The following is a 26,611-nucleotide window of genomic DNA, read 5'->3' as shown; positions in this document are numbered from 1 at the left end:
ACAGAAGCAAAAATACTGTCTTATTGATTTCACGTTATAAGTCCAATTATCAACATAGATAAACCACACAGGACTCACCTTCAGATTTCCTTTATGGTGGGAGTTCAGATCATCGAAGTATTTAGAGGGATCGGGTATATATGCAGTCTGGATTTTCTCGAACCTGAAAAGGAAACATCCCACAATTCTGTGTTTTATTCATACACATTCTTGGGGTATTTAATGTGTGATGAAAGCTATTTGTTCTACTCCCTGATAGATATTACTGAAATATTACTCTTGAGATATCTCACCGTCTCTGTGACAGCTCTAGAGTCTGTAAACAAAAATGGCTGTGGTCCCTGACAATTTGGACCTGTCAATCATTTTGTGTGTTCTCATAGTTGTGTAGTTGCAGTGAATTATTGAGGCTTTATGCCATTTTTATGCCATGTTGTTCATAACATGTTGTTTTTAGCAATCGTTTCTGCTTGTGCTGGTCTCAATAAAGCTCATTTGGTATCTTTGGAGGGCGGGGTTTTAAAAAGAGGGGGCGTGGCTAATCCAACGTCTCAGTCTCTTAGAAGTAGAACAGATAAATCGCTCACAGCACCTTTAATGTGATGAAGGTTTATTGTATATTTTCACCAAGTATCTAGTGATCTGAACTTGGCACATATTGATGACTTTTAAATGACATTGTTTGTCCTCAACTGTAAATTGCTTTTAATAAAACCATCTTTAGAATTACTAACTGTAAAGGTAAAAAATTGAAAAATGTTTTTTGAACGAACCATTACTAATGTCATTTTGTAAGTTACAATGGCATGCTGGACTTTTAGGGGTGTGTATTTGTTTATCTAATGGCTTCATACTCACCATATGATTTTGTTGCATTTGAAGCGAATGGCAAAGATCGAGATGATGGCAAGAGTGATTCCGGTAAGAGTTATTCCTATTACAAATGAAGACCAGTCCAGCAACTCCAGTCCAGGACCTGAAACAGACAGATGACTTATAATAAGTGATATTGTTATGAAATAGCACACAGAAAATGTCTCGATTACCTGACAAATATCCCTGACACTGGTGTAGCTGTGGGGGGCGGGGCCAGTGTTGCCAAGTGACTTTTGGCTTGTTTTTCTTTTTCTTTTTTGTAAATATATAAGCAGTCGCTGCTTATAAATACAAGCAATTGCAGGTTTTTAGGGCTTATTTCCAGAATATGGTCGTGCTTTTTTGGGCTTTGTGGTGCTTTACTTCCTAACCAAACTGTTTTTGTGAGTGACACCATCACAGGACAACCCAGTTCTTGTTCTCCCTTTCACAGCAGTGATGACAACATGGACAGATACAAGGAAAATGCGGTAAAAGTGGATTTCTCAGTTGCTTCCAAGTGAATGATTATTAGATATGATGCATTAATACAGATTTGATGCTGCCAGAGTTTGACTGACAAGCAGACCAGTAATTATAACCGGGTCTTGGGGGTTCAACAGATGTAAAAAGGAAATCCAACCGCACAGATAAAAGAGCGGAAAACAGGAAAATACAGTCTGACTTCCTGTTTCTCAACGACTTTGCCAACTTTGTTACAGCGTTATTCAGTAACGCCTGAGTAAATGAAAAATCCATTGATTAGCTTTGTGTGGTTTGGTCTGAAGATCATCTGAGACAAATTTGGTGACAATTGGACAAGATTTGTAGGAGGAGAAGCAAACAAAATCAAAACTGCTAATGACATATTTTTTCAATATTGCACATAGGTAAACTGAAAATACTGATCAATTAACTCAGCGGAGTGAAGAAGGAAAACACAGAATTACTCTTCTAGGTCAAATGGTTAAACGTTTTAAGCAAAAGAAAAGTTCAAATTTGAGCTGATGGTGGTGCTATAGTTTGACTTGGAGACCCCAAATTTTGCCAGATTACTTTTCAGATCACTGCCAATCAGTGTGCCAAATTTCACCATTTTCCTACGAAGGGTTGGAGAATGGTGAAAAATCATTTTTGGAGTCTAGGGTTCTGTGGACCATAGACTCCAACGGCCCCTAACCACCTTTTTAGATACAGACATCACCTGTACTTGTATGCAGGGCTGGACTGGGAAGAGAAATCGGCCTGGGATTTTACATGGCAAATGGTCCAACTGTTGTGGGGGTATCCAAAAGATCCCCATATAATAGGCTAATCGATATCTGTTCTCAGGCACAAGGTCTCCTGATACTCAATATTTTACATATGTGAAAATTAAAAATATAATGTGTCTAAATGATCTCAAACATGAATACCGTTGCTGGAGACAATGTCCTTAAATGTAGCCTTCTATAACCCTAGATACAACCCTGGAAATTATTAAACGTATGAACTAAAAAAAAATATCTTAATTTCTCTTGTTCAACCCAACCAAATGTTTCTGGCTATGCTACTGATTACCGAATTAGTGACCAGTTTCTGTGATAGCACTAGACTCTGTAAACAGTACACAAAAATGAGGCTGCAGTCCAATTCTTTGTACATCCAATCAGAAGACTCTGAGGTGCTTTCGGCCTGTCAATCATTTTGCATGTTTACAGAGCAGTCCATATGAAGTGAAGTGAGACAGGTGAGTGAGACAGGTGAGTGTTAATGTTCCTCACCATGTGTGGTGCGTCTCTTGCCCACTTCAGAAGTCCAGCTGTATTCTCTGCTCCACTCACTCCAGATGGCATTGGTCAGTAAAAGTTTGACTCTCACTCTGACCACATACTGCTCATGGAAGGTCAAACGCTCTTCTGGCAGCTCCAAATGTGTATCTTTCATTTCTGCAGTAATATCTTTATCCTGCTCAGATAATGAGAGAAGAGAAGTGGCCATAGCTTTGTTACATGTCTCTGCTAATCGTGGGTCACTAGTGTGTTCCAGTGCCCTATGGTGACAGTTAAACAATTACATGACTAAACCTCACATGAGTGACCAGTCACAAGTTTGGACACGCTTGACAACATTTTGGTTTCTCCTGACCTTTAAAAACCAGCATGCATGTGAACGCCTTCAAACTGTTTAAAAAGCATCTCAGGATCAAACACCTCATGAAGTTGCTTGAGAGAATTACACAAACTACCTCAATGGTTTATGAGTTGCCCCAAGCAGGGTTCGAACCTGTACCCTTGTAATATGCCACTGTGCCACACTACCACAAGCTCAATAGGTAATCAAGAGACATACCAAGCTGTGTCAACACACAGAATCATTGCCGAGACACTGCAGATGTTCGTGCAGGTTTTGGATTTGAAAATGTATGCTTAGACTTAAGAATTAGGAAAAGCAATGATATATTAAAGTTTTGTTTAAATGGACTAAAGAGTTTTTACCACTATCTGACGCTGTCTCAAGACTGTTCAGGTATCCTCAGGACATGTTGTTGATGATGCTTCCCAAGTTTTGTTTTAATGCACAAAGCATTGAAAAGATAAATGTTGCGTTGAAATTGAAAACCGCAGACAGGAATAACGGCTGGAGGGAAACTAAAGAGAGTTCAACTGTAATTGTAGGAAACATTATTTAAAATTTATAAGCCTAAATGTAATTTTTGGGGATTTCTTTACCAATAGAGGGTGCTGTTTCCAAACTCAGATAAAGATTGTAATGACGCATGCTAAGTTTGGTTTTCACAGGACAAAGCTTCAAAGATAGAGCTGAAATTCCAGAATATTCTGTATTCCTGTTTTTCGAGAACTCAAAAAAAAAAATGATCAAAAATCCCTCGATAGCTCTGAAACTAATTTGCTGACAACTTTAAAAGGTTTGTAGGAGAAGAGGCAAAAAAATGAAATAAAAAACAAACTATGTAATGATATATTTATCAATATTGTAAATGTAAAATACCTGAATCCATTAAATCGAGGAGTGAAACCAGAAGGAAAATGAGTCTTCTAGAGAACAGAATTACTCTTCTGGGTCAAACGGTTTAGAACAGGGGTGCCCACACTTTTGTGTGTGATGATGTACTTTTAAATGAGCAACTCAATAAGATCTACCAACTAAAAAAACACAGTTTCATTTAAAATAAGAAAATGCTTGTTGGGACTACTGCATGTATCCCTACATGGAATTCATCTTGTAATTAATAAACAAATATATAATAATGTTCAATGTTGATATCATTCAGTTTTAACACTAAACCCAAAACACCTACAGCACAATAGATTACAATAGAAATTTTGAATTTTGCGCGCTGTTCTCAGAAGTCCTTGGAAGGCGTATGCGCAAACCTAGTTGTCATGGCAACTGAATAAACAAAACATGGCCTGGTCAATATTTACTGGTCAAGTGCAAGTCAGACAGAAACTAAAAGAAGGAAAGACATTATATTTATTTGTATTAAAATTTAACGAAAGTACATTTACATTTTGTGCGATCTACCAGCATTGCCTTTGCGATCGACGTATTGGGCACCCTGGTTTATAAGTTAAAAGCAAAAGAAAAGTTCAAATATGAGCTGATGGGGGCGCTATAGACTTGGAGACCCCAAATTGGGCCAGATGACATTTCAGATCACCATCAATCAGTGTGTCAAATTTCACCATTTTCCTACGTAGGGTTCTGTGGACCATAGACTCCAACGGCCCCTAATAAGTTGGAGTGTCTAAACTTATGACCGGTGGTGTATTTGGACACATCCATCAAATTACACACATTAAAATTAAATTCAGAATATCACAAATGCAGCATCAATTTACTCACCATCCAGTTCTGAGCAGCAGATTTGACCTGAAGTTCAAACGTATATGTGTTGGATTTTGTATTTGAAGATCCGAAACTCCAAGAAACATTGAGCCTGTCAACTTGCACATTCTGAGGAGGAGACACTTTTACTACTAAACACACACACACACAGACAGAACACACACACACACACACACACACACACACACACACACACACACACACACACAGAACACACACACACAGACACACACACACACACACAGACAGAACACACATACACACACGCACACACACACACACACACACACACACACACACAGAACACACACACACACACAGACACACACACACACACAGACACACACACACACACACAGCACACACACACACACACACACAGACAGAACACACACACACACACACACACACACACACACACACACACACAGACAGAACACACATACACACACGCGCACACACACACACACACGCACACACACACACACACACACAGACAGAACACACACACACACACAGACACATAGACACACACAGAACACACACACACACACACACACACACAGACAGAACACACACACACAGACACACACACACACAGAACACACACACACACACAGACACACACACACACACACACACACACACACACACACACACACACACAGACACACACACACACACACACACATGCACACACACACACACACACACACAGACACACACACACACACAGAACACACATACACACACACGCACACACACACACACACACACACACACACACACACACATCATTGTAATTATGATTAATGGAGCTTCACGTTCTAATATATGCATGACGTGCTTGTGTGAATCAATATGATGTGACTGTGACTCACCACTTTTGGATGCTTGGTGTTTGGGTATTACAGCCACAGGATTCACAAAGTTATCGCATGTGACGTTTTGATATATCCACAATATTGAATATATAGTTTTATGCTAAAAAGAGAGAAGAATCATCCATTATCAGATATGTTCAATTTCACTTTATCAATAAAATGATCGAGTTCTGGAAGATCAACAATACATCAAATTCTTCAAACGCAGGTCAAGAGTCACCTGAAACTGGATGGTGGCGCGGCGTATGTTTGGTTCTGCGCTGTCAGGAGACAATTTTGCAGTTTTGTCCACTGAAGGTCTGAAATTCAATTAAATTCAGTTAATTATTGACTGTATCAGTGATCAGCTGAAAACGAGGTTCATCTGAGCTGTTTTTGCTGTTTTATATCTTAATGTTCTATGAATTACTTAAAAGAATCGTTAAGCCAAAAATGAATATTCAGTCATTATTTACTCATCCTAATGTTGTTCCAAACCCACATGCTGTTGCTTTGTCAGTGGCACCCAAAAGGAGATGTTTAGCAGAATGTTCACGCTGCTCTTTTCCATACAGCAACACATGGACTACTTTTGTGCTACATTTATGGTGCTTTTGTCATGCGTGGAGCTTGACACACATGGTCAGATTCAATGTCATTGTATAGAAACGAGCTGTGTGAACATTCTGCAATATTTCTCCTTTTGTGTTCTACAGGAAAAAATCTAATACATGTTTGTAAACAATTGCTTGAAATAAATAATTATCAAGATAATACTGCATAAACAGCACACAAGCAGGTGTGTCATAGTTTAATCACATCATGTTACATCAAATATGAATGAAAGAGATTTCTTACTTTGTTGAATTAACTACGATGTTCAGGGAGCAGTTTGAGTCCGGTCTAATGGGTGGACTCGTTGTTAGTTTTGAGGTGTTCCAAACGCATGTGAAGGTGCTGTAGTAGTCATTATAACACTCTAAACCTAAAGACAAATCACAAAAAATATGTTTTTAATATCAGAACTGATGACATTCAATTATGAACCATTTCCTTAAAGCTGAAGTGTGTCATTATTGCAAAAATGATCACTGTTTTCAAACAGGTTTTCCGAGCTCTCGGTTGAGTCAATGTTACTGCGTCGGGCTGCTCAAACAAAGACAGAAATGTTCTGAGAGCCACAGTAAGTACGTTTCCATACAAGGGATTTTTGCGACAAAGGTGTAGCGCAGGCCATGTTTTGTTTATTCAGTTGCCATGACAACTAGGTTTGCGCATGCGCGCCTAAATATTGACCAGGCCATGTTTTGTTTATTCAGTTGCCATGACAACTAGGTTTGCGCATGCGCGCCTAAATATTGACCAGGCCATGTTTTGTTTATTCAGTTGCCATGACAACTAGGTTTGCGCATGCGCACCTAAATATTGACCAGGCGATGTTTTGTTTATTCAGTTGCCATGACAACTAGGTTTGCGCATGCGCACCTAAATATTGACCAGGCGATGTTTTGTTTATTCAGTTGCCATGACAACTAGGTTTCCGAATACACGCCTAAATATTGACCAGGCGATGTTTTGTTTATTCAGTTGCCATGACAACTAGGTTTGCGCATGCGCACCTAAATATTGACCAGGCGATGTTTTGTTTAATCAGTTGCCATGACAACTAGGTTTGCGAATATGCGCCTAAATATTGACCAGGCAATGTTTTGTTTATTCAGTTGCCATGACAACTAGGTTTGCGCATACACGCCTAAATATTGACCAGGCGATGTTTTGTTTATTCAGTTGCCATGACAACTAGGTTTGCGCATAAGCGCCTAAGGAAACTAAAAGAAGGAAAGACATTATATTTATTTTTATTAAAATTTCACGAAAGTACATTTAAATTTTCTGCAATCTACCAGCATTGCCTTTGTGATCGACGTATTGGCACCCCTGGTGTAGCGCATCAAAACGTTTACAGATATAGCTGATGGAAACGTAAATTATCGCTAAAATTTCAAAAGTGAAGACATAATATTTTGCCATTGAACTCTAGCGCACAAACTCTATGCCGATCATTCAAATGTCATGAAAAATTGGTTTGGAAACACTTTTTGTCAAGAAAACTGCCATTATTGCAAAAATATAGTGTCACGTGACAGAATTGACCCAATCGTTAGCCTGTGTTAATCATGACGATGTTATACATCCTTGTACGTGAAGCATTACTTGCACTGTTATGGATTGATCTTAACGGCACACCTGCACAGATCCGATCTGCACACACATCTGCATCATCACACTAACAGGAGTGCAACACAGATATCTCGTATCATGCACCGGTCATCAACAAGTACAAGGAGAGCAAATGATTGGCCACTGTTTGTGATTCATTTAACCACTGTAGACATCCGTTTATTTATTAAAGTTTCTTTTCTACACCGTTCACAATAATAGACGGCAGTCTTTGGATTATCCCATAATACAAAAAAACATCATTTCTGTGCACAAAATTACAAATAAATACACAATACTGGAGAAAAGATTCAGTGTGATTTTTCTTTAATATCTGTGCACACATCGATGGATGATCCTGATACTGAGACTGAAAGTTTCCCCCTCTATTGGCGGCCAGCTTGAACAGGGTCATGATGATCCGCTTTCGGGTCGTAACCGATGGCAACCTGCAATAGGAGCAACATCAGGACCGACATCAGGACCGATATTACAGTCCCATCAGAAGAGCAACTGCTCCCTTCTGATCGCTATTCCTCCTCCTCTGATTGCTTTTATTGGTGAAATTAAAAAGACAGTAAACTGACTCATTTCAATGAAGATGCACAATTAGCGATAAACACACATTTCCGTATTGAAACGGCTTAAGGACAGATTTTATCCATAAAAGGCCGTTTGAATGGAAACGGGCAGAAGACGGAAAATTTCCCAAACGTTTTTTTTACACATTTTGTCGATCAAAAAACTGTGTGGAAAGTGGATTTAAACTAGGATATTGTTACACTTTGTATTTTAATATTGGAAAAACGAAACACATCAGCTTTAAGTCTCTCTAAGATGTTTCTCAGATGTTTCTAAGATGTTTCTCCTGAGAAAAACTCTCCTCACATCTCAGAAATGTCTTCTCTAGAGTTTCAGAATGTGCTCAGATTTGCCAAGAGACCAAAGAAAGGTCAATATATGATCTGAGCTGTGCTCTCCACATTCACAACAGTTGACTCATTTCTGTCTATTTTTATGTCTCATAAGACATTTTAACGGAAACATCTGAGACAAATCTGTTACTTTTTTAACCCAACAGAAGTACTCTGATGTGTAGTTCTTACTTTGATCTGAAAGAACTGAATAAAAGAGTGACATCATCACCACCGTCATCTTCAGTGAATTCATACTCAGAATCTGCATCATGAGCTTTTCCTTCCAGCACACATCATATCCTGACAACACAAACTGAGAGAGAGGGAGAGGGCGAGAGAGGGAGAGAGAGAGAGGGAGAGAGAGGGTGAGGGAGGGAGAGAGAGAGAGAGAGAGGGAGAGAGAGAGAGAGGGAGAGCGAGAGAGAGAGGGAGAGCGAGAGAGAGAGGGAGAGAGAGAGAGAGGGAGAGCGAGAGGGAGAGGGCGAGAGAGGGAGAGAGAGAGAGAGGGAGAGAGAGGGTGAGGGAGAGAGGGAGAGAGAGAGTTACATTTATGACATGTTTGATTCTCTTGTAGTTGTAATTACAAAATACATCATCACTGTTAGTTCAGCGGTTTCTGAATCAGAATCAGTTAAAAGATTGATTTGTGATTTGTTTGTGTTCACTGATGTTTACAGTAAAATATTCTTATTTCAATCATCAGGTGACCACACACTAAGTAACATATTAAATGCCTTGATGCATTAATTAATAATATTGTTTATGAGGAAAATAACTGTGGTCCATCGTGGTGATTCTCAAATGAAATAATAATAATAATAATACAATTATAATGAAATAAAACATTTCAAAATAACGTTCTGGCTACATCGGTCATGGATATCTTCTGTTGTGCGAAAGAGAGTTCAGGATTCAGTATTATAATGACTTCAGTATAAATCACATGTGGAAGTCTTTACAATGCGTGTTTTAAAAGTTGATGTGGAAATATTAGAATTATTGATTTTCTTTGATTTTTCTGTTTGGATAAACAGCCCATAATAATAACTTATACAATGTCATCTGCATTTGAACTTAATTAAATCATAAAATGAAAAGTGCAAAACCATATTCATATTTCAGAACGAATGTGTTTCAAATACAAAGACATCCTGAATGTTATCAACGAATGAGAAGATTTACACTTCAGATCATGAGAAACATTGAGTCAAAAGTGTCCAAACGTTCAGTACAAACAGACATGTGGCGCGTTACATACCTGTTGTGTGTGAGGTCCACTTCACAGTCTCATTTCAGTCCAGCGCTGTCAGTCAGTTCACACATGTTCCAGTCTGTGAACACTAGAACACACTTCAGTGTTAAAAGAACAGCGATTCTCTGTAGATACTGCCCTATCTGTCATCCCACACACACACACACACACACACACACACAGGCTGTAATGTATAGTGAAACAGATCATGGATACCCAACCGCAAGGCTGATGAGGTGACATTTACGCTAAAACTCAAGAGCAGGAAACGAGTGGGAAGCCATGTGCTATCTTTTTCTCTCTTTTTTCAGTCCATCTACCTCTTTCTCCCTCCTGGTCTCTCTAAAGTAAAGCATAAATGCTTATTCACATTCATAATAATAAATATGTTTTTCAAAGTCTTGTAACTGGAAACATGTTACATTTTGTGTAAGTTTGCGGTTCAAAAGGGGCCTCACATTTCCGAGCACAAGAGAAGCGCTTGTGGTTATACCACGAAACCTCTTCACAGCTCTATCCATCTATCTATCTATCTATCTATCTATCTATCTATCTATCTATCTATCTATCTATCTATCTATCTATCCATCCATCCATCCATCCATCCATCCATCCATCCATCCATCCATCCATCCATCTATCTATCTATCTATCTATCTATCTATCTATCTATCTATCTATCTATCTATCTATCTATCTATCTCATCTATCTATCTATCTATCTGTCTATCCATCTGTCTCTCGGTCCATATGTCTGTCTGTCTGTCTGTCTATCTACCTATCCATCCATCCATCCATCCATCCATCCATCTATCTATCTATCTATCTATGGTTTGTTTGATTGTGTCAAAATAAAATAAAAGGATTTATATGAGTGTGAATGTCCTCTTAATGTATTCTTTTTTTATATAATTTCATGTGTATAATAGCATTGGGCCTTGTGTTTACATTCCTTCATAAGTAATCACAATTATTAAGGAGATGACTATAATTAAAATATTAATTAATACCATTTAGGAAAGCCCTAGAAACAACCCAGAGCTCCCTAGCAACCACCCAGAAAACCTTAGCAACTGCAAAGGACAGCCCTAGAAACCCAGAACACCATAGCAACATCCTAGTAACCACCCAGAACAACCTAGCAGTGCCAAAGCAACCACCAAGAACACCCTAGTAACCAATTAGCAACACCCTATCAACCACCCAGACCACCCAAAACACTCTAGCAACACCCTATCAACCACCCAGACCCCCCCCAAAACACTCTAGCAACCATCCATTCATCCATCCATCATCCATCCATCATCCATCTATCTATACCAGAAGTATCTGAGGTGTAGAGCACAAAATCCTTTCTTACTCTCCAAAGGTGTCAGGCAAATGATAATGTTTCTGTCCCATCAGGATCACTAGAACAGTGAATGATACTGATTAAGGCTTCCTAAAGACAACACTGAGTTCTCATCAGTTTAGACAAACCAAGAGCTGACCACACATCGGAGGTGCTGCACCTGTTATTCCTCCCCTCATGTCAATGTAAGAAAACAACTGTGGCGGTTTCAGGTGTGCTGTTCTCATTTCACTCTTTCAGAAAAACAAAACTTTGGATCAGTAGCAACATGGTCAGTTGATGTTGAAATTAGTTGATGGTTTTCAGATAAATGGCTGTATCACTGAGTTTGACTTATGAAAGTATCAGCAAACATAGGCAGGTGTGCCATTATTGGCGGACAAGCGATTACAACAAGATAGATTCATATTGAAGTACGTTCATTTTATTTAGCTGTTCATTAAAAAAATGGTTAAAGTCCTTCAGATCTGCTCATCAAACTATCTTTATGCAGCATTTTTCCCCTCACTGTCATAGTTTAATTTCATTATGACCTGTTTTATAGGTCACACTGTTAACTGTATAATCCAGTGTAAATCCAATGGGCCAATCAGTGCCACAAACACACAAGAGTGATGTAGTCCGGTTTGCTTTTTGCTCTTAGAATAACACTTGGCATAGAGTTTAGAAAATGAGATGTAACCACAGGCAATGTGATTTCCACAAAAAAATTAAAAATGCCATTTCATATCAAAAATGTTACGAAACTCTGCTCTAATACTTTTGAAATGTTCTATGTTATATTCATATACATATACTGTACATATATGAAACAGAAGGTATGGATTAGCTATTCAGAAGTATTAAAGGAATAAATTTGTAATATGTCCAATCATGAATAGGTTGGTATGCTGCAATTTTGAAGGTTGATGATGCCAGAGAGACACACACACAGAGAGAGAGAGAGAGAGAGAGAGAGAGAGAGAGAGAGAGAGAATGATGTCTTTAGAAATGCATCTACAATGAAGACATGTCATGATTACTTAAACATATTTATGTAGCATTATTAAATGGAGCAATCAGAATACAGACAGAGAGAGATCAGATCAGAGTATAGACAGAAAATACTGAGTAAAGATAAAGACCACAGTATATATAGATCTAAATATATATACACTCTGATTTCTCTACCTAAATCAGACTATAGATATACAGATCAGAGTATAGATAAAGAGATCAGAGTATAGATACACAGATTAGAGTATAGATAGAGATATCAGAGTATAGATACACAGATTAGAGTATAGATAGAGATATCAGAGTATAGATACACAGATTAGAGTATAGATAGAGATATCAGAGTATAGATACACAGATTAGAGTATAGATAGAGAGATCAGAGTATAGATACACAGATTAGAGTATAGATAGAGATATCAGAGTATAGATACACAGATTAGAGTATAGATAGAGATATCAGAGTATAGATACACAGATCAGAGTATAGATAGAGATATCAGAGTATAGATACACAGATTAGAGTATAGATAGAGATATCAGAGTATAGATACACAGATTAGAGTATAGATAGAGATATCAGAGTATAGATACACAGATCAGAGTATAGATAGAGATATCAGAGTATAGATACACAGATCAGAGTATAGATAGAGATATCAGAGTATAGATATACAGATCAGAGTATAGATAGAGATATCAGAGTATAGATACATGGATTAGAGTATAGATAGAGATATCAGAGTATAGATACACAGATTAGAGTATAGATAGAGATATCAGAGCATAGATACACAGATCAGAGTATAGATAGAGATATCAGAGTATAGATACAGATCAGAGTATAGATAGAGATATCAGAGTATAGATAGATATATCAGAGTATAGATACACAGATCAGAGTATAGATAGAGATATCAGAGTATAGATACACAGATCAGAGTATAGATAGAGAGATCAGAGTATAGATACACAGATCAGAGTATAGATAGAGATATCAGAGTATAGATAGAGATATCAGAGTATAGATATACAGATCAGAGTATAGATAAAGAGATCAGAGTATAGATACACAGATCAGAGTATAGATACACAGATCAGAGTATAGACAGAGATATCAGAGTATAGATACACATATCAGAGTATAGATAGAGATATCAGAGTATAGATACGCAGATCAGAGTATAGATACACAGATTAGAGTATAGATAGAGATATCAGAGTATAGATAGAGATATCAGAGTATAGATACACAGATCAGAGTATAGATAAAGAGATCAGAGTATAGATACACAGATCAGAGTATAGATAGAGAGATCAGAGTATAGATACACAGATCAGAGTATAGATACACAGATCAGAGTATAGATAGAGATATCAGAGTATAGATAGACATATCAGAGTATAGATAGCAGATATCAGAGTATAGATACGAGATATCAGAGTATAGATACACAGATTAGAGTATAGATAGAGATATCAGAGTATAGATAGAGATATCAGAGTATAGATACACAGATCAGAGTATAGATAAAGAGATCAGAGTATAGATACACAGATCAGAGTATAGATAGAGAGATCAGAGTATAGATACACAGATCAGAGTATAGATAGAGATATCAGAGTATCTATATCTATACACAGATCAGAGTATAGATAGAGATATCAGAGTATAGATAGAGATATCAGAGTATAGATACACAGATCAGAGTATAGATATACAGATCAGAGTATAGATAGATATATCAGAGTATAGATAGAGAGATCAGAGTATAGATATACATATCAGAGTATAGTTAGAGATATCAGAGTAGAGATATACAGATCAGAGTATAGATAAAGAGATCAGAGTATAGATAGATATATCAGAGTATAGATAGAGAGATCAGAGTATAGATATACAGATCAGAGTATAGATAGAGATATCAGAGTATAGATAGAGATATCAGTGTATAGATAGATATATCAGAGTATAGATACACAGATCAGAGTATAGATAGATATATCAGAGTATAGATACACAGATCAGAGTATAGATAGAGATATCAGAGTATAGATATACAGATCAGAGTATAGATAGAGATATCAGAGTATAGATACACAGATTAGAGTATAGATAGAGATATCAGAGTATAGATACACAGATCAGAGTATAGATATACAGATCAGAGTATAGATAGAGATATCAGAGTATAGATACACAGATCGGAGTATAGATAGAGATATCAGAGTATAGATAGAGATATCAGAGTATAGATATGCAGATCAGAGTATAGATACACAGATTAGAGTATAGATAGAGATATCAGAGTATAGATACACAGATCAGAGTATAGATAGAGATATCAGAGTATAGATACACAGATTAGAGTATAGATAGAGATATCAGAGTATAGATATGCAGATCAGAGTATAGATACACAGATTAGAGTATAGATAGAGATATCAGAGTATAGATACACAGATCAGAGTATAGATACACAGATTAGAGTATAGATAGAGATATCAGAGTATAGATACGCAGATCAGAGTATAGATACACAGATTAGAGTATAGATAGAGATATCAGAGTATAGATAGAGATATCAGAGTATAGATACACAGATCAGAGTATAGATAGAGATATCAGAGTATAGATACACAGATCAGAGTATAGATAGAGATATCAGAGTATAGATACACAGATCAGAGTATAGATAGAGATATCAGAGTATAGATACACAGATCAGAGTATAGATAGAGATATCAGAGTATAGATAGATATATCAGAGTAAAGATAGAGATATCAGAGTATAGTTAGAGATATCAGAGTAGAGATATACAGATCAGAGTATAGATAAAGAGATCAGAGTATAGATACACAGATCAGAGTATAGATAGAGAGATCAGAGTATAGATACACAGATCAGAGTATAGATAGAGATATCAGAGTATAGATAGAGATATCAGAGTATAGATACACAGATCAGAGTATAGATACACAGATTAGAGTATAGATAGAGATATCAGAGTATAGATACACAGATCAGAGTATAGATAGAGATATCAGAGTATAGATATACAGATCAGAGTATAGAAAGAGATATCAGAGTATAGATACACAGATTAGAGTATAGATAGAGATATCAGAGTATAGATACACAGATCAGAGTATAGATATACAGATCAGAGTATAGATAGAGATATCAGAGTATAGATACACAGATCGGAGTATAGATAGAGATATCAGAGTATAGATAGAGATATCAGAGTATAGATATGCAGATCAGAGTATAGATACACAGATTAGAGTATAGATAGAGATATCAGAGTATAGATACACAGATCAGAGTATAGATATACAGATCAGAGTATAGATAGATATATCAGAGTATAGATACACAGATTAGAGTATAGATAGAGATATCAGAGTATAGATATGCAGATCAGAGTATAGATACACAGATTAGAGTATAGATAGAGATATCAGAGTATAGATACACAGATCAGAGTATAGATACACAGATTAGAGTATAGATAGAGATATCAGAGTATAGATAGAGATATCAGAGTATAGATACACAGATCAGAGTATAGATAGAGATATCAGAGTATAGATACACAGATCAGAGTATAGATAGAGATATCAGAGTATAGATACACAGATCAGAGTATAGATAGAGATATCAGAGTATAGATACACAGATCAGAGTATAGATAGAGATATCAGAGTATAGATAGATATATCAGAGTAAAGATAGAGATATCAGAGTATAGTTAGAGATATCAGAGTAGAGATATACAGATCAGAGTATAGATAAAGAGATCAGAGTATAGATACACCGATCAGAGTATAGATAGAGAGATCAGAGTATAGATACACAGATCAGAGTATAGATAGAGATATCAGAGTATAGATAGAGATATCAGAGTATAGATACACAGATCAGGTATAGATACACAGATTAGAGTATAGATAGAGATATCAGAGTATAGATACACAGATCAGAGTATAGATAGAGATATCAGAGTATAGATACACAGATCAGAGTATAGATAGAGATATCAGAGTATAGATACACAGATCAGAGTATAGATAGAGATATCAGAGTATAGATACACAGATCAGAGTATAGATACACAGATCAGAGTATAGATAGAGATATCAGAGTATAGATACACAGATCAGAGTATAGATAGAGATATCAGTGTGCAAAAAGAGAAATCAGAGTATAGATACACAGATCAGAGTATAGATACACAGATTAGAGTATAGATAGAGATATCAGAGTATAGATACACAGATCAGAGTATAGATATACAGATCAGAGTATAGATAGATATATCAGAGTATAGATACACAGATTAGAGTATAGATAGAGATATCAGAGTATAGATATGCAGATCAGAGTATAGATACACAGATTAGAGTATAGATAGAGATATCAGAGTATAGATACACAGATCAGAGTATAGATACACAGATCAGAGTATAGATAGAGATATCAGAGTATAGATACACAGATCAGAGTATAGATACACAGATTAGAGTATAGATAGAGATATCAGTGTGCAAAAAGAGAAATCAGAGTATAGATACACAGATCAGAGTATAGATACACAGATTAGAGTATAGATAGAGATATCAGTGTGCAAAAAGAGAAATCAGAGTATAGATACACAGATCAGAGTATAGATACACAGATCAGAGTATAGATAGAGATATCAGTGTGCAAAAAGAGAAATCAGAGTATAGATACACAGATCAGAGTATAGATACACAGATTAGAGTATAGATAGAGATATCAGAGTATAGATACACAGATCAGAGTATAGATAGAGATATCAGAGTATAGATAGAGATATCAGAGTATAGATACACAGATCAGAGTATAGATAGAGATATCAGAGTATAGATACACAGATCAGAGTATAGATACACAGATCAGAGTATAGATAGAGATATCAGAGTATAGATAGAGATATCAGAGTATAGATACACAGATCAGAGTATAGATACACAGATTAGAGTATAGATAGAGATATCAGAGTATAGATACACAGATCAGAGTATAGATAGAGATATCAGAGTATAGATACACAGATCAGAGTATAGATACACAGATCAGAGTATAGATAGAGATATCAGAGTATAGATAGAGATATCAGAGTATAGATACACAGATCAGAGTATAGATAGAGATATCAGAGTATAGATACACAGATCAGAGTATAGATAGAGATATCAGTGTGCAAAAAGAGAAATCAGAGTATATAGAGAGAGAGATCAGAATGAAGACATAAATGTTATGGACAACTACTTTAAATGAAGAAATGTATCTATTGTTATTGTATATTATATTGTGGAATGCTTTTTACTGAATAATTCAACATGAAAATGTTAAACAAGCACTACTACTAATGTGTCTGTTAACTATATAATCTATTCTGCAGAGCTACGTGTCCACCAGAAGCCAGCAGTCGGCTAATGTGCGGTACATTGTTGTGCCAACAGAAAGAGGCACCAAAACACTTTCCTGGAGTTTTGGCTTCACAGTACCTTGTTGGTGGAATGACCTTCCCAACTCCATCCATGTGGCAGATTCACTCTCTGTCTTCAAAAAACATCTGAACACATATGTTTTCCATGAAAAGAAAAGAAAAAATAAATAAATACATACATATATATATACTACTGGTCAAAAGTATTCTTTACATTTTCTAATTTAAAATAATGCTTCTTTAAAATGCAAATTGAAAGGATTTTATTGTATTTAATTGTCATTATTGTATGTGAAAACTTCTGGTTTCAGTGTTGTAAATGTTGCTTATATCATAACCAAAAGAGCCACGTCAGTAGTTCCCATTTTGATTGAGAAATCATAATGCTAAGAATTTATACGTAATGCCCATTTCTCGAAAGAAAAAAAAATCTTGTAATTGTTTAATCAAGCACTGCTGATTAAGATCCCACAGACACAGGAAATGTCATAGATCATTCTTCAGAATAACTAGGTTTAGGTTCAGCTGGAATGCACAGAAGAAATATTAGCCAATATTCTTACTGGTCTTCAGGACATCAGGTTTAACAACAGCACGCTTTTATAACTCATGTCGTTTCAGTGACAGAGAATTGGGCAGAGGGTCAATATTGAATGTGTTTTGTTTAAATGTCACATTTCTGTATCAATTCCTTTTTTGGATGTCACATCACTTCCCTTCATTTTCACTTTTTTAATGTGTGACCTCGTGGTTATTTTCCGTTTTAATGCCTATTTCAGTATCAATCTGTCATTTTTGCCTCTTTCACCCTGTGACATGAGAGTCAAAATGACAGAATCAGGTCAAACGGAAAAGTGGCTGAACTTTCACAGCATATTCAGTTTTCAGCTTGTATTTAAAAACCTGATTTTCTTCACAAGACATGAACGAGAAAAATCTACTTTTGAATGATGGATTGACAAACGCCTTGCTTGGAAGTCTTAAAACATCAGCCTGGAAGTGTGAAAGCCAAATGTAATTTGGAGGGTTTTATGTGCCTTGTACATTTGAAATACTTGTACAATTTTGACAACAGTTATTAAGTAGAACATTAACATGCACATAATGTAAATCCTTTAATTCATTCTGGGTCGAAGGTAATTTTTGCTGTCTGAATGTCAATCTGCCTCAAACTCATATACTTCAGAAAACAGGAAATCAAGCCAAAATAACCACTTCATCATCTGTGAGGGATTCATACCCTCAAAAACACACACGTTACCAATGACAGCAACAGCTAGAAGCCAAAACAGTTTTTAATTAAACCAAATAATATGTTACGTAATTCGTTTCTTATTTATTGAGGTCGGAAAAACTTTGTGTAAGGCTTTACCGCAATCAGCCCACATTAACACACCACATACACACTCATACAGCATAAACAACTACACCGAAAACAAGTGAGCAGTGTTTGCCCATGCAAAACTCACTGCAGTTATGCTTGGACGATGTAGGTGGTTGCCAGGGCAATCATGAGCACGTTGGTAAGGTGTTCTGAGTGTTGTTAGTGCATTGCCATGTGGTTGCGAGAGCGTTCTGGGTGGTTACTGCCTAGGGTTACCAATAGTGGACGCATGAGCAATTTGCAGCTTCGATACGGGACTTGAGCATTTTCCTGTACCTTTAGAACGGGATTCAATCTCTTTGACCCAATACTTCTACACATTACTGTAACTTTCTGTGATAATCTGGTCTCTAGGTCAGGGGTGCCCAATACGTCGATCACGATCTACCAGACGATCGCAAAGGCAATGCTGGTAGATCGCACAAAATGTAAATGTACTTTCGTTAAATTTTAATACAAATAAATATAATGTCTTTCCTTCTTTTAGTTTCTGTCTGACTTGCACTTGACCAGTAAATATTGACCAGGCGATGTTTTGTTTATTCAGTTGCCATGACAACTAGGTTTGCTCATACGCGCCTTCCAAGGACTTCTGAGAACAGCGCGCGAATTTAGGCGCGTATGCGCAAACCTAGTTGTCATGGCAACTGAATAATCAAAACATCGCCTGGTCAATATTTACTGGTAAATGCCCTGACTATTGTAATCTATTGTGCTGTAGGTGTTTTGGGTTTAGTGTTAAAACTGAATGATATCAACATTGAACATTATTATATATTTGTTTATTAATTACAAGATGAATTCCATGTAGGGATACATGCAGTAGTCCCAACAAGCATTTTCTTATTTTAAATGAAACTGTGTTTTTTTACTTGGTAGATCTTATTGAGTTGCTCATTTAAAAGTAGATCATCACACACAAAAGTGTGGACACCCCTGTTCTAGCGGGATGTGACTCTTCCTTCTTCAGATTTAGGGCAGAATGGGGCTATTGGCACTCCATAAGGAAGATTAATTCTGGTCGTAAAGTGTATCAAGATTGAAAAAATATATTTTGTTTTCTTAAATAATGATGGAGTAACATCATTTGTGTGAATAGAAATAATAATGTAAGCAAGGGGGAAAAACCAATGGGGCAAGGGGGCCTTTCACTGCATGCACACCTCTTATAGGGGTATCGTGCAGATTTGTCAATTTATGCAAATACGATTAAGACAGCAAGAAGTTCTTTTGAGTAACAGATTAAGATTATACTTTTCATCATTTCAATCACATTTGGCCTGTCAGAACATCTCACATATTCTATAAACAAACGAATCTCCATTGTGATTGGATCAGTCAATGTGAGCCCACTTTTAACATTCTTCATAACACATTTATTGAGAAGGATATAGCTGAAGGCATTGCTCCAAAAATGGGCATTTTAATCGCCATTAAAAACATAGGGAGCCCCTAACCTTATCCGTGTGTGGAAGTGACACCCCCTTTTGGAGTAACCCTGCCCTATTTTGGAGATCTACGGTGTGCAGCTGTATCTACTTGAATTTATTCGCCCCACCTAACGGTGCTGTTAGCCATTTTTTCATGAAAATGTATGTAAAAAATGCTCCTACTCCCTAAGAAATATTACTGAAATAAGTGTCATGAGATATCTCTGTGACAGCTCTAGACTCTGTAAACAACAAACAAAAATGTGTCTGTGGACAATGATGCTTTCGATCTGTCAATCATTCTGCATGTTCTCATAGTTTTGTAGCTGCAGTGAATTATTGAGGCTTAATGCCATTATTATGCCATGTTGTTCATAACAGTTGCCAGTTGAGGGTGCTATTTCACTGCAGTTGTTTTTAACAGCCGTTTCTGCATGATGTCGGTCTCAATGTCGGCTTATTTGGTGTCTTTGGTGTTCAAGTTTTGTATAGAGGGGGCGTGGCTAATTCAATGGCTCAGTCTCGAGGAAATAGAGTGGCTCACTGCGCGTTTTGGAAAAACAATGTGTCCTTTGTTTTGAAAAAACAGGTGCCTTTAGACCCTGCAACAGGGGGCTTTTTTAATCCAAATACTATCCTTTCACTTGTTGGACCATAATTAAAAAAACATTTATAATAATAATTCCTTACATTTATTTAGTGCATTTCTAGGCACACAAAGTGCTTTATATAGTATAGTGGGATCTCCTCAACCACCACCAGTGTGCAGCATCCACCTGGCAGCCATAGTGCACCAGTACCCTCACCACACACCAGCTGTTGGTGGAGAGGAGAGAGTACAGTTATTGCCAATTCAGGGATGGGGATTATTATGAGGCCATGGGGGGTGAATGGGGGGTTGGCCAGGACACCGGGGTCACATCCCTACTCGTTACGAGAAGTGTGCTGGGATTTTGAATGACCACTGTGTGTCAGGACCTCGGTTTAACATCTCATCTGAAGGACCTTGAAAATTATAAATTATTATTTTATCTCAAATAATTATATAATAAATAACACTTTCAGGGATCTTCATTAGCTACATAAATATGCAACAATTCAAACGTTACAGAATATTAGATCGAATTTGCTCAGAATCAGTCTTTAGACATGACATGCAATAATCTCATGGATCAGGAATATCTTGCAGTTATAGTGACAAACAGGTGTTTAGAAAAGTCCTGAGGTAGTTTTTGTTGCTGTTTAGTGTTTTGAGAGAAAAGTGAGTGTGTGTGTGTGTGTCTGTGTGTGTGTGTGTGAGTGTGTGTGAGCGTGTGTGTGTGTGTGTGTGTGTGTGTGTGTGAGAGTGTGTGTGTGTGTCTGTGTGTGTGTGTGTGTGTGTGAGAGTGTGTGTGTGTGTGTGTGTCTGTGTGTGTGTGTGTGTGTGTATGTGTGTGAGTGTGTGTGTGTGTGCATGTGTGTGTGTGTGTGTGTGTGTGTGAGTGTGTGTGTGTGAGTGTGAGCGTGTATTTATCACTTTGTGGGGACCAAATGTCCCCATAAGGATAGTAAAACCCGAAATGTTTGACCTTGTGGGGACATTTTGTCGGTCTCCATGAGGAAAACAGCTTATAAATCATACTAAATTATGTTTTTTGAAAATGTAAAAATGCAGAATGTTTTCTGTGAGGGTTAGGTTTAGGGTAGGGTTAGGTTTAGGGATAGAATATAAAGTTTGTACAGTATAAAACCATTATGTCTATGGAAAGTCCCCATAAAACATGGAAACACAACATGTGTGTGTGTGTGAGTGTGTGTGTGTGCATGTGTGTGTGTGAGTGTGTGTGAGTGTTTGTGTGTCTGTGAGCGTGTATTTATCACTTTGTGGGGACCAAATGTCTCCATAAGGATAGTAAAACCCGAAATGTTTGACCTTGTGGGGACATTTTGTCGGTCCCCATGAGGAAAACAGCTTATAAATCATACTAAATTATGTTTTTTGAAAATGTAAAAATGCAGAAAGTTTTCTGTGAGGGTTAGGTTTAGGGGTAGGGTTAGGTTTAGGGGATAGAATATAAAGTTTGTACAGTATAAAAACCATTATGTCTATGGAAAGTCCCCATAAAACATGGAAACACAACATGTGTGAGAGTGTGTGTGTGTGTGAGTGTGTGGGGGATATTTTTGTTATTCTAAGAACAAAAACAAGATAACAGCCCTCTTGAACAGTGACAGTGCTCTAATAATAATAATAATAATAATAATAATAATACACACACACACAAAAACACACATACACACACACACACATACAGTACACACACACACACACACACACACGCTCTCTCTCACACACACACACACACACACACGCTCTCTCTCACACACACACACACACACACATTTTGTGTTTACGAGAAAAGGGGGTGCTACATCCTCTCACACCTCTGCTGTCACATCCTTCTTTCCACAATCTCTTATCACAGATCGAGCAGTGAGCAAAACATTTATCCATCCAACGGTCTTGAGCTTTCCAGCAGTTCAAGAGTTCATGTCTTTTTCTCCAGGTTAAAACTTTCATTTATAAAACTTTTTTACAGGCCCCTTTTAACAAAAGATATAAAAAGAAATAAGTGAAGACACTGACCTGCGCGCTGTTTGACTTCACCTCATCAAATCAATACCTGCTGGACCACAACTGACATTCACGATCACAGATTCAAGAGTTTGACACATAAAAGGTTTCCTTTTTCATTCTCTGTCTCTCTTTTTCAGTTTGAAGAGAAAGACAAGGTAAAAACCCTGCGGTTTGTTTTTCGCTTCTGGAGAAACCGCGCCTCACTTCTCTTAAAGAACTTCTCTAAAAATCCCCACACTTTTCTTCCCTTAAAACGTTCCATCACTAAAACCATTACATACAAACGTCTTATTTTAATACTGAATATGAGCTCATATAATATCAATAATAGCAGGATGATTTCTGCAAAAATATACATTAATGGAGTGTCTGAACTATCATTTCTATTATTGTCTATTTGTACACTTACTGAACTATTATTAATTACATTCAAATGATTAACCTACATTATAATGTTGTTTAAAACATAATTATAACAGCCCACCTGCTGTAAAATCAGTTACAACTTTACATTAATAAGTTGCACTTTTTCAAACGCTTTGAATTTCATTAGCGAGTGATGAAAATAATCGTATTAAATCTTGATTAAATTAAGTTAAATGAATGTAGTTGTAGCATAATGATGAAAACATGTTACAGTGTTGCAGTGATGGACTTAAATGTCTGATTTATGCTTGATCAAATAGTTATGCATATGGACAAATTATTTGTTAAGTGTGAAACATTGTGTAGGCTGCCAAAAAAAACAAACATATGAACTTGTTTTTCATGGATTTCCGTAAGCTTTATGCAGTTATTAAAGGGCAATATATTGAGAGCTGTAGGGACTCTACCGCCCTCTACAGACACACAAAACTATCTTTCTGTTCTTCAACCCAAAGCATAATGGTGGGACAGTGAGGGTGTGGTGGGACATTGAGGGTGTGGTGGGACATTGAGGGTGTGGTGGGACATTGAGGGTGTGGTGGGACGGTGAGGGTGTGGTAGGACGGTGAGGGTGTGGTGGGACAGTGAGGGTGTGGTGGGACATTGAGGGTGTGGTGGGACGGTGAGGGTGTGGTGGGACGGTGAGGGTGTGGTGGGACAGTGAGGGTGTGGTGGGACATTGAGGGTGTGGTGGGACGGTGAGGGTGTGGTGGGACAGTGAGGGTGTGGTGGGACGGTGAGGGTGTGGTGGGACAGTGAGGGTGTGGTGGGACGGTGAGGGTGTGGTGGGACAGTGAGGGTGTGGTGGGACATTGAGGGTGTGGTGGGACAGTGAGGGTGTGGTGGGACGGTGAGGGTGTGGTGGGACAGTGAGGGTGTGGTGGGACATTGAGGGTGTGGTGGGACAGTGAGGGTGTGGTGGGACAGTGAGGGTGTGGTGGGACGGTGAGGGTGTGGTGGGACAGTGAGGGTGTGGTGGGACATTGAGGGTGTGGTGGGACGGTGAGGGTGTGGTGGGACAGTGAGGGTGTGGTGGGACGGTGAGGGTGTGGTGGGACAGTGAGGGTGTGGTGGGACGGTGAGGGTGTGGTGGGACAGTGAGGGTGTGGTGGGACGGTGAGGGTGTGGTGGGACAGTGAGGGTGTGGTGGGACATTGAGGGTGTGGTGGGACGGTGAGGGTGTGGTGGGACATTGAGGGTGTGGTGGGACAGTGAGGGTGTGGTGGGACATTGAGGGTGTGGTGGGACAGTGAGGGTGTGGTGGGACGGTGAGGGTGTGGTGGGACGGTGAGGGTGTGGTGGGACATTGAGGGTGTGGTGGGACAGTGAGGGTTCACACACATTCATACCTCAAATGGTAAATTTGAATCTACTGAGTTTTCTAAAAACACATGTTGCTATCGCAATGCTAATTAAGGACTACGACTTCCATCAGTATGTGAGCTACATTCTTTAGAAAATGCAAAATTTTTGTAGTCCTTATGTTAGCAACATGCATTTTTAAAAGACACAACAGCTTCAAAATCCACATTTGAGGTATGACTGTGTGTAATTATATTCTAAAACAAAGCGTGAAAATCTCTTCGGGTAATTTTCATCACAGATCTTATTTGTATTACACTGTTCATGGATGGAAACCCAGCTAGTAAAGATGACTGTAAAGTGCCCAATAGTGTGGAATGGAAGCTTTAACCCTCTGCAAACACATACAAGTGGTTTTTCAGGATTTGTCACAGATGTTTCCCGCGGCCCTCAGAGATCACATGTTCAGGTATGGCTCTTGTGTACCACTCATCATAGTGATGCAGTCTCTGACAGTGAATCAGAGGAAGCATGGGTTGTTAGGGGCGATGCCAACTGAATCATTGCCAGGGGTGGGAGGTAGATCTGAACCTGAGTTATGCAGTGAATCAGACGTAGATCTGGTGGAGCAAGTGGATTTAGAAGAATCTCACATTTCTTATTAAGTTGTTCAATCACTTCTAGTCGGCAAACAGCAGGAGGCATTCGAACCCATTTAATTTACCCAGATCAGTTGTGTCTAATGGAGGAGATGGTGGGTTAATATAGTTGATCAGTTCTCGTAAGGGACATCGGAGGAACTGTAGATTTTTTTAAGTACAGGTGGTAAGTAACATTAACCAAAATATCAACGGGATGATGATCAGTGGCGGGGGTGAATGTGATGCTGTAACCACTATAGTATTTACGGTAGGCCTGTTGGTTATGGTGAGTACGGTAGTTTCTGGTCCCATGTCCTCTTTATGAATGGAGTAGCATTGGCTAAGGAGTAATGGTGGCGTTCACCAGAAAGGTGGCTGTGATTTCTTTGTTTGTTTGAGGTAAATCAAACTTTCATTGGTTATGTTTGATGTAATTTAAATGTGTGATATTTTGTGCAGACGTAATGATGGTTTGTGTCTGGGTTGGAAAACAGTTGTTGTAAGCTGTTGCCAGATACGTGATAAACAGTTGAAGTGCATGTTTGTGATGTGTTACGTTTATTGTGTTTTTATATTGTGATGTATTTAAAGGTATTGCAATGTATTTTTTTTTAACTATGTATGTTATTTGGTGAATGTTAAATTCCTAAATGTTTTGTTTTTGGATGATATAGTACAATAATAAGGGAGTTTTTCTGGCTCTGTTTTAGGAGCTGTCCTATGACACTGTTTGGAATTATTATTTAAGTTTGAGTTAAAGTACTGCCGTAGATCCAACAGCATACGCGCTTTTAAGCTGCGTTCACACTGCCAGAGACTTTGTCGCTGCAGGTCGCCAGTGGCTGGCGGAGAAGTCGCTAGTGGGCGTTCCCACTACTGGTTGCCTAGTAACGTTTATAAATGACATTCATAAATGTCATTCCATTGCTGTTGACAGCGAATCGCTTTTCTTGCCGCTAAAAACAAACATTTTGGAGGGAAAAGACTAAATATAAATGGAATCGGTACATCAAATGCTTTATAT

At 37.8% G+C, this 26,611-nt stretch overlaps 1 protein-coding gene and 1 long non-coding RNA gene across 7 annotated transcripts in view; one reads left to right on the top strand and one right to left on the bottom strand.

Annotated features, from left to right (window-relative positions):
• LOC127646350 (uncharacterized) overlaps window positions 1–7,324 on the top strand; it is a 136,369-nt gene extending 129,045 nt beyond the window's left edge. For both annotated transcript variants that reach the window (XR_007970916.1, XR_007970917.1), the window contains exons 2-3: window positions 6,839–7,106; window positions 7,308–7,324. This is a non-coding gene — a long non-coding RNA (uncharacterized LOC127646350). The remainder of the gene's footprint in view (window positions 1–6,838; window positions 7,107–7,307) is intronic.
• The window catches only part of LOC127646312 (interleukin-2 receptor subunit beta), a 38,685-nt gene that overhangs the window by 1,543 nt on the left and 10,531 nt on the right, over window positions 1–26,611 (bottom strand). The window contains exons 1-11 of one of the 5 annotated variants that reach the window (XM_052129856.1): window positions 23,228–23,244; window positions 17,846–17,913; window positions 9,966–10,047; window positions 8,897–9,020; window positions 6,429–6,555; window positions 5,812–5,890; window positions 5,589–5,691; window positions 4,705–4,838; window positions 2,619–2,802; window positions 859–976; window positions 79–163 (exon numbers count right to left, since the gene is read on the bottom strand). In XM_052129856.1, the coding sequence (XP_051985816.1) occupies window positions 79–163; window positions 859–976; window positions 2,619–2,802; window positions 4,705–4,838; window positions 5,589–5,691; window positions 5,812–5,890; window positions 6,429–6,555; window positions 8,897–8,978 (912 nt within the window). In that variant the 5' untranslated portion in view covers window positions 8,979–9,020; window positions 9,966–10,047; window positions 17,846–17,913; window positions 23,228–23,244. Of the gene's footprint in view, window positions 1–78; window positions 164–858; window positions 977–2,618; window positions 2,803–4,704; window positions 4,839–5,588; window positions 5,692–5,811; window positions 5,891–6,428; window positions 6,556–8,896; window positions 9,021–9,965; window positions 10,498–17,845; window positions 17,914–23,227; window positions 23,245–26,611 lie in introns of those variants that run through there. The other 4 variants (XM_052129855.1, XR_007970911.1, XM_052129857.1 and 1 more) reach the window with 4 other exon arrangements.

The sequence above is a fragment of the Xyrauchen texanus genome, chromosome 7, assembly GCF_025860055.1.
Source record: "Xyrauchen texanus isolate HMW12.3.18 chromosome 7, RBS_HiC_50CHRs, whole genome shotgun sequence".
NCBI lineage: Eukaryota > Metazoa > Chordata > Actinopteri > Cypriniformes > Catostomidae > Xyrauchen > Xyrauchen texanus.
Note: the sequence above shows the minus strand (reverse complement) of the source record. Positions and strands in the feature narration are given on the sequence as shown.